The 9,497-nt window shown below is 30.8% G+C and overlaps 1 protein-coding gene across 1 annotated transcript; it reads right to left on the bottom strand.

The window, feature by feature from the left end:
• Positions 1 to 2,863: 2,863 nt before the first annotated feature.
• On the bottom strand, positions 2,864 to 3,327 carry LOC132190533 (phytosulfokines). The gene is made up of 2 exons (XM_059605552.2): positions 3,133 to 3,327; positions 2,864 to 3,040 (listed from the first exon to the last, which is right to left on the bottom strand). The coding sequence occupies exons 1-2, from the start codon at positions 3,268 to 3,270 to the stop codon at positions 2,906 to 2,908; spliced, it is 273 nt and encodes a 90-aa protein (XP_059461535.2). The 5' UTR covers positions 3,271 to 3,327; the 3' UTR covers positions 2,864 to 2,905.
• Between the last annotated feature and the right edge of the window lie 6,170 nt (positions 3,328 to 9,497).

Here is a 9,497-nt window from a genome sequence, read left to right as displayed (position 1 = left end):
GCTGTCCTTATGTCTAAATTGTTGGGCCATCTTGATCTAATGAAATATGATTAAACATGATTACAATGCATGTTTAGAATCTAATTCTTTGAAAGAAAGAAGAATGGGATTATTTCAAACAAGTTATAATTTTATGACATCAGACTTTTGATGCATGAAAGTGGCTTATATGGTTTGCTGAGTCTGAGTGGAGAAGGTCCTGAATCCTGAATGGTTTGAATTCACTACTTTTAAGTTGACCTTTAATAGGCGCACTTATTTTGCCCACACAAACTACCACAAAATAGTGATTGTTCCTGTTCCCATTACTTGAGCTGAAAAGGGTGTTTAAGTTATCTTCTGTTTTTTCTTTTCAATTCATTAAGTTATGTATTTTACTGTTCATGCTTTATACGTGGTTGCACCTCTTGCCCCCCCATCCACAAATAAATGAATTGTACATATCACATATATATTATCCTGTGTATGGATTGTGCAGTTTGAGTGGGAAGGTCCTGAGTCCTGAAATGGGTTGAATGAACTACCTTAAGTTGACCTAACATTTCCAATACCCACACTTGTTCTGCGCACAAACCTGCCATAAAAGTAGGTTTTACTGGTAGTGATTCTTCCTGTTCCCATTACTCCAGCTGATAAGAGAGTGCAATGATCCTTTATAAACCAGTTCACTGTATTCTGCATGTCTTCATAATTCTTGCTTTATGCATGATTGCAACTTGCAAATAATTTGTTGATTATTTACGGTGCTGCTGGCAGAGTATTTTGTTGATATCAGGGGTTGAAAGTACGTATATGAAAACAAACAAATTATACTACTCTGGATTGGAGGCTTTGAGAGCCCTCTCCTTGTGTGGATTGATGATTTGTTCAGGAATTGACAACTTGAGACAGGATGGGAAGGCATGACATGGATTGGATCTTTAGATTAGGTAAGCTTGGTCCCTGATGGTTGAAGTTGAGCCATCCAGAGAATTACAGCATCCCATAAATAGTCAACTCCTCATAAATAGGTGGTAGCCCAGAGATGTTTTTGAAAATTTTGATTTGTACTCTAAGATGTTAACGACAAAACTTACCAACCCTATTATTAATTCAGTTGCCATGCATTCCGACCCAATTCTTTAAAAATTGTTACTAATAATTTAATTTTAAATGAAACGAAGATGAGTTATTTTTAAAGACGTGGTGAATACGTTGCCGAATCATTTAAAAATTTTAACGAACATAAAAATATTTAAATAATTAAATACAAGAAAAGAAAATTACAAATATTTAAAAGGTGGTAGTTAAAAATGCATTCATTATCATTATTATATAAGATGAGTAAAAGCAGTGATTGCAATGTCAATAAGAGCCCATGAAAACAACGCGGTGACAAATTGTCAAAGCCGTCTTTGACGATGCTTTCATTTTGGAAACAGCAAGCTCTTCAGGACTTGGAAGAAGAAGAAGATGATGATGGTGATATATAGTTGAAATTAGACTGTTATTTCTTTGGTAATTGCAATACAGCCCTTTTACCAAGATGTTTAATCATTGCTTTTGCAGACTTTGTTCGACGTATTTGTGTAGTGCCCTGGTGTATTTGTGTAGTGCCCTTTCATTTCACATTCCACCAAACTCCATTCTCATTCGCATCTTAACTCAACCATTTTTCCTACTATTATTCTTGTGTATATATATATATTGTGTAAGAGATTTGTGTTCAAAGTCTGTTGATGTCGTACACCTGGACTTTTGCTTATACGTGTGTGTCAATACCTTCTTGATAAGCATTTGCGGGAAAATATGGTAATAGAATGTTTGGATAGAATAACAAAAATTCATAGAGCTTGAACAGTTGAAATTTGGGTAAATTTATTTATTTTGTATTGAAATTCACAACAATAACCGATCCTAATTGCTAGGAAAAGTGAAAAATTCATATCAGATCCACATGCTACTGCTCTAGCAAATGAGTTCCATGTAAAATCTTGTATATTAATTCAACCCAAATTAAAATAATTACTTCACATCCTTATCCGATTCTAGTAGCAAATTTATTCATAGTTGGATATTAATTAAACATGTCCTACTATAAACTTAGGTTTGTAAGGATTAAGATTGTTTAGAATTTCTTTTAAATTTGAGATTCACAATCTCAAACCGTTTATTTTATCTAAGCGTTTAATGAAAAAATATCACATATTAAATTTGTTGGGTGTAACTTCTTCATTAAATTTTTTCATTAAATATTAATATGACTTCTTATTTTATAGGCTTAAAAGTAATAAACGACTGAAACGTGGTAACAGTGTGCCTGCATTTTCAACAGAATAGAATGACGTAGTTGACTCAAAAACACTCAAACCGCGTAGACAGACAGAAAGGCACCAGGCCGCCACCACCAGCTCACTGGTCGGCGTGTCCCTTGTGGCAAGGGTCCAGACACAACGCAGATAGGCTGAGATAGCCATGGCCCATGGGAACCAGTTACAAAAAATCTTCTTCTTCATCAACCCAAACCCAATCCATTTCAATAAAAAAAAAATAAAAAAAAAAAAAACCAATTCTTTCATCAACGAAGTATGGTGCAAGTTACAATATTAACAGAAGTCAACGCTGGTGTTTGTAGAAACAACCCAATTGATAATTCTATTCATTGATCATCTTATTATATATAAGCTCACTCTTGAAAAGCTCCATGTTGGTCCAAGGATTAAATATACATATATAATTTTGTTTTGCAATAGAAGATCTATAGAATATAATACCACAAAACCCAAGACCTTAATATATATATATATATATATATATATATATATATATTTGATTATACCATAATGAGTGCAATTAAGTATTAGTACAATTTTTCGCTAATGACTGCAGGCTATAGAGAACATAGAGATGAGATGTTGATCAACTTTCATGGCTTGTGCTTCTGCGTGTAGATATAATCCAGATGAGCCGCGAGTGTCCTCCTCATCAAGCACCCTTCTTTCCCTTCTACTCCTTCACAACTCTCCTCAACCTCAACCTCAACGTTTTCCGCTTTAACATCCTTCATATATATATTCCAAAAAAGAATCAATGGAAAATATTAATTTTTTTTAACAAAAAAAAAGACAATAGGGAATAAAATCTTGGACTCACCGTACGTAGCTCATGTTGTTGGGTTCGAACCAGAGAATCCGCGGCCAAGACAGGCGCCGGACGAGCGGCTTGGGTTTGGGTTAGCACCAAGCTGATGAGAAGTGCTATGGAGAAGAGGGTGCTAAGCTGATGAGACATGTTTTCCGATGGAGTTCTTCTATGTGTATGGAGACGAGTGCTGCTGACTGCTCAATTTATAGTGGTCTGGGCTCATCCGAAAGGTTATCAACTAATGTCACCCTCAAGCTTTTACTGTGGAATTTGCTAAACTCATGGTCCTCATTCGTTCCCCCAAAAAAAAAAAAAAAAAAAAATTCTTTAAACGGGTGTGTGGGGAAAATATCTTTGAATGGAAAATAGTGTAAGTATTTATAAATATTAAATATTAAACATTTAAAATATTAGTCTAAATTGATAAATTGCTATTAATGACTTTAAAAATTTATATATTTTATATTATTTTAAATGTGTTTGAGGATATTTTTTGAGGTTATTAATAACAGTTTATTAATTTATACTAACATTTTAAATATTTATAGATACTTAATATTATTTTAAATGAATTGTAGAATATTTCCTTACGCTTAGAGGAAATTACTGTAAAAAAAAAAAAAAAAAAATCCTCTCTAGATTTTCACGTCGGTATTTCCTACCCAAAACCACTATGCTTGTATGGTAATGGAATAATGCCTGATATGATAGTATTTATTAGCCACTGGATCAAGATGATAAGCACCAATCACCATCACCTTAATCCAATAAAATATAAATTAAATATTTAGACAGGGTTAGAATGGGACAAAATTTGAAAGAATTTTAAGCGGTATATATAGATAATCTTTTGACTCAGATAAATATATTTTCTCAACCATTGAACTATATATTGATGGTTTAGATTCATCAAACTTTATGTATACGTATTTGCATATAATTAGGTTTAGATTGCGTTAAGATATTGGTATAAAATTATATAGGACAATTATAAGTGGACCTGTTTAATTAAATAGGTCAGTCTTGTCAATCTTAACCTTTTAATTTTGTATTGAGTTTACAGGTCGTGTCAAAAATGGACAGCAGTACATAAATCTATTAATCTATTGTGTTATATTGGATAAGATTAAGATTCTCTATCATTTTTAAAAAATGTAGATTCTCCAATTAAGGAATTTAAGCCCTAGCAAAATGTCACATATTAAAATTGTGGCATGTTGTCATGCATTTATAAATAAGGAAAAAGTACACTTTACCCCCTCAAAGTTTAAGACGATTTTTAATTCGACCCTCAATGTTTTAATTTTTGCAATGCAACCCCCCTCCTCCCCCAACATTTGCAATTTTTTTTTTTTTTTTAATTCAACCAATGTTGTCCTAAGATTTTCATATTGCTCCTAATTTTTTTTTTTTATAAAATTTTTTTAAAAAAATTCTCATTTTTGCACCCCCAAATTTTCTTCTTCTTTTTTTTTTTTAAAAAAAAAATATATATATATATATATTTTAAAAAAATTAGGGGCAATATATTAATTTTTGGATAACATTGGTTGAATTGAAAAAAAAAACTGCAAGTTTGGGGGAATGCATTACAAAAATTGAAACATTAGAAGTCGAATTAAAAATCGTCACAATCTTTGGGGGATAAAATGTAATTTTTCCTATAAATAATTTTCTTCCCAAAATATAATTTTATTGAGGCGCTTTCTTTTTCTAGAAAAGAAAAATAATTTTTTTTCAAAAATTTAGTTACAATATAAAAATACTCGATTCTCAACTATAATGTGTCACTCTTTTAATAGGTAACATATTTTTCTTAAGTGGCTTACAAAAAGTAATTTGAAAACCTGTACTTTTTTAAAAATTGGAAAAAATAAAAAATTAGTCCTTATGATTTACTTGATTTACAATTAAGTCATTGTGGTATCAAAATGAACTCAAACGTTCCCGTAGTATGTCATAAAAATAATTTAGTCCCTACCGTCAAATTTTTTCCACTAATTTAACAGATTTTATTAATGTGACACTGACTTAAATATGACAAATATCATAATTTCATTAGTTATAATGTTTCATGTTATCATAATCTATTAAGTCAGTGAACAAAATTTAATTGTAGAGACTAAATTATTTTTTTGACATACCTTAGGGTCTTTGAGTTTATTTTAAATTTTTAATATTACAAAGAATTAATTGCACATCAAATAAATCACAATGACTGATTTTACCATTTTTTTTCCTTTAAAATTTGTAAAGAATATTCCTGATTTGCGTATTCTGATGAGAACGCGTGGCAATCTATTCTGATGCGAATTTGGGAGGTTTTCTGTTTTCACACTAGTCTGAGAGAGGCAATTCAACTGCAAGTTGTACACGTAGAATGTGCAATTAATCACTGGTCTGAATAGATTGATTCGAGGTTTGACCAAATCAGCCTGGTTAAGGAAACTGTATCAAAATCATAATTTTTATTTGTCTTTTCTTCTTTATATTTAATGAGAAAAATCTGACAAATTAGCAATATCATTATTTTTATTTGTCTTATCTTCTTTACATTTAACCAGAAAAGTTTGAGTGCATTATTTCACCCTTCACCAAACTTTCATTTATTATTTATTTTATATGGATATTATCTCCATCATAAGTGCCTGTGTAATACGTTTTTACTGATACTGATACTTAGGTTGCTGAATGATTAATAACTCAATTATGCAACTAGTAATTTTGAAATACTATTAGAGCATCTCCAGCAAATCTTGTTATTTTAGATTGTAAGACTATCACAAGAATCAAATAAATCTTCTTAAACAATAGAGAGCTTTAAAGAAAAAAATAAGAAGAAACTCAACTCTGAATATTCTTATTTAACAAAACTCAATAATAATCATAAACTAAATTGTTAAAGGCTATAAGCATATATTTATATCCCAAGACTCCTAGTCCTAAGATAACAATGAAATAAAGCTAACTTAAAAGTTTACGAAAGACAACTAAACCAAATAAAAGACTAACAAAGAAACCTAATTCAAATAAAGACTGAAAGATAAGATAGAATAAATGACTAACAAATAAACATAATAAAAGACTAAAAGATAAGATAAGATAAGATAAGTTATTCTAAACTATATCTGCATCATTCTTCCCATGTTAAACTTTAGAGAGTACTCAGAGTTAAAAGATAAGACTAGAATACTCAGTTTATTCATCTTTTTCCTTTAAACTTTAGAGAGTATCTATTATTTTTATAAGAATTCTTAAGTCATTGATAGATTCAAGGTCTAGAATTAATTATCCGCTGCTTTAATGTTGTTATTCGTTGTCGTCCACTAAGTCAAGCTGCATCAGTTTCTAATTACACACTTCACCCGAATATATATTTTAACTCTTTACTCTAATTAAATATTGTTTTTATTGTTTTTATTTTTGTTGAGGGAGAGGGAGAGAGAAAGGACTAAGGAGAGAGAAAAAAAAAATCTTACAAATTTTAGGAAAACTCTTAATTTAAAGTGTGCGTTAGAACTCAAAAAATATTTATATTAGCTAAATTTTAACAAAACTTCAATTTTAAAGTGACGGTTGGAAATGCTCTAAGGAAGCATCAGCCAAGAAAAACCTCTTCTATTATTGGTTGAGATTCGAATCTCGAGACTAGCCTTAAGTACTCGAGGTTTGTTTGTGTTACATTGCAATATTATGATTGGTAGGGGTTGCACGACCACATCCAACAGAGAAGTAAGGTGATTGTGCAAGCTGATCGTGTGGCCACACAGTCAATCAGCTCTAACTTATGAAAGTAGTTGCGTAACCACCTCTACTCCATTTGGACTTTAGAGTGGCCTCATGGCCATCTTTTCTCCTTCATTGAGAGTAGACGCACGAACATGTTAGGACTATAATAATAGAGGTATTTTAAATTTAAAATACTTTAAGATAATATGTTATTTATATAGATATCATTAGATTATTTAAATATTAAAAATAAGTATTATCAGTAGTTTATTCTAATTAGTATTTTATTTTACTATGCATTATAGTTGTCTATTTAAAGACATAAAGTTCATTAATAAAATGAATCAGAAAATTAATCCCAAACCTTGAGTTTGAAAAGAGTTTTTCAGGTTTTTTCAAAATTTAAAAGGTCTAAATTCTCTTAGAATCTAAGGTCTAAATTTACTCAGAACCTAAATTCTATCTCCTTTACGTATTCACGTAACATAACATCTATTCTCTTCCATTGAGAAGATTGAGTAAGAAATAAAAAGTCAACTTCTAGTATTAAAATTATAAGCATTTATTTTTTGGAAACACTAGACACTAAAAGTTTATAAAATAAATTTATTCTCTAGACCCTACCGACAACTACTTTTAAATGTGGACTCTATCCAAAACATTCTCAACTATTTTTCTAATATGTAGAGTCCACAGAGATGCGATGTACCATGTCACACATTATGATAACTCAGCTCGGGATTTGACGTAAATTAATTACGTTAATTGACGTCGCCGTATTAATACACCAAAATTAATTGCTATTATCTCTCCTCTCTCTCTCTCTCATGCACAAAGCATTTAGTTAAGTCAACTTTCACGCGCAGATACATTCCGTGTAGTGAAAACTGAAAAGCAAAAAAAGAAAGAAAATAAATGGAATAATTCTAGAAGGAACGATGTGACTATTTTTTAAAGGAATCAATTTAATTTCATTTATTGATAAACGAGTTTAAAACTCAAATAACATAGAGTAAATGCGCTTAAGCAACTATAGCCAAAGTTACGGGGTTACAAGCGTAAAAGATGACGTATTACATTCTAATTTGAACAAAATCTGCTAACCTATGACTAATTTTTAAATTAAACAGTAAATCTGTACTAAATAGACTCAAACCAATGCATAGGTAGCTCTTATTTTTCTCGGCACTGAAGGTAGAGAACCCCAAGCCAAAGCTCATCCTCCTCAATGTGGCTATACAAATTACCCTTTGATCAAAATTCAATAATAATCAATCATAAGTTCAATGATGATTTGTGTAGTGCCCTGGTGTATTTGTGTAGTGCCCTTTCATTTCACATTCCACCAAACTCCATTCTCATTCGCATCTTAACTCAACCATTTTTCCTACTATTATTCTTGTGTGTATATATATATTGTGTAAGAGATTTTTGTGTTCAAAGTCTGTTGATGTCGTACACCTGGAGTTTTGCTTATACGTGTGAGTTGTGACCCAAGGCTGGTGTCAATACCTTCTTGATAAGCATTTGCGGGAAAATATGGTAATAGAATGTTTGGATAGAATAACAAAATTCATAGAGCTTGAACAGTCGAAATTTGGGTAAATTTATTTATTTTGTATTGAAATTCACAACAATAACCGATCCTAATTGCTAGGAAAAGTGAAAAATTCATATCAGATCCACATGCTACTGCTCTAGCAAATGAGTTCCATGTAAAATCTTGTATATTAATTCAACCCAAATTAAAATAATTACTTCACATCCTTATCCGATTCTAGTAGCAAATTTATTCATCCTTGGATATTAATTAAACATGTCCTACTATAAACTTCGATTTGTAAGGATTAAGATTGTTTAGAATTTCTTTTAAATTTGAGATTCATAAATTCATAAATCTCAACCGTTTATTTTATCCAAACATTTAATGAAAAAATATGACTTATTAAATTTCTTGGGTGTAACTTCTTCATTAACTTCTTCATTAAATTTTCTCATTAAATATTAAAATTTGACTTATTTTATATGCTTAAAAGTAAAAAACGACTGAAACGTGGTAACAGTGTGCCTGCATTTTTCAACAGAATAGAATGACGTAGTTGACTCAAAAACACTCAAACCGCGTAGACAGACAGAAATGCACCAGGACGCCACCACCAGCTCACTGGTCGTCGTGTCCCTTGGGGCAAGGGTCCAGACACAGCGCAGACAGGCTGAGATAGCCATGGCCCATGGGAACCAGTAACAAAAAATCTTCTTCTTCATCAACCCAAACCCAATCCATTTAAATAAAAAAGAAAAAACCAATTCTTTCATCAACGAAGTATGGTGCAAGTTACAATATTAACAGAAGTCAACGCTGGTGTTTGTAGAAACAACCCAATTGATAATTCTATTCATTGATCATCTTATTATATATAAGCTCACTCTTGAAAAGCTCCATGTTGGTCCAAGGATTAAATATACATATATAATTTTGTTTTGCAATAGAAGATCTATAGAATATAATACCACAAAACCCAAGACCTTAATATATATATATATATATATATATATATATATATATATATATATATATATATTTATTTATTTGATTATACCATAATGAGTGCAATTAAATATTAGTACAATTTTTCGCTAATGAC

This window comes from Corylus avellana, chromosome 9 (assembly GCF_965113065.1).
Source record: "Corylus avellana chromosome 9, dhCorAvel1.hap1.2, whole genome shotgun sequence".
NCBI classification, from domain to species: Eukaryota; Viridiplantae; Streptophyta; class Magnoliopsida; order Fagales; family Betulaceae; genus Corylus; species Corylus avellana.
Note: the sequence above shows the minus strand (reverse complement) of the source record. Positions and strands in the feature narration are given on the sequence as shown.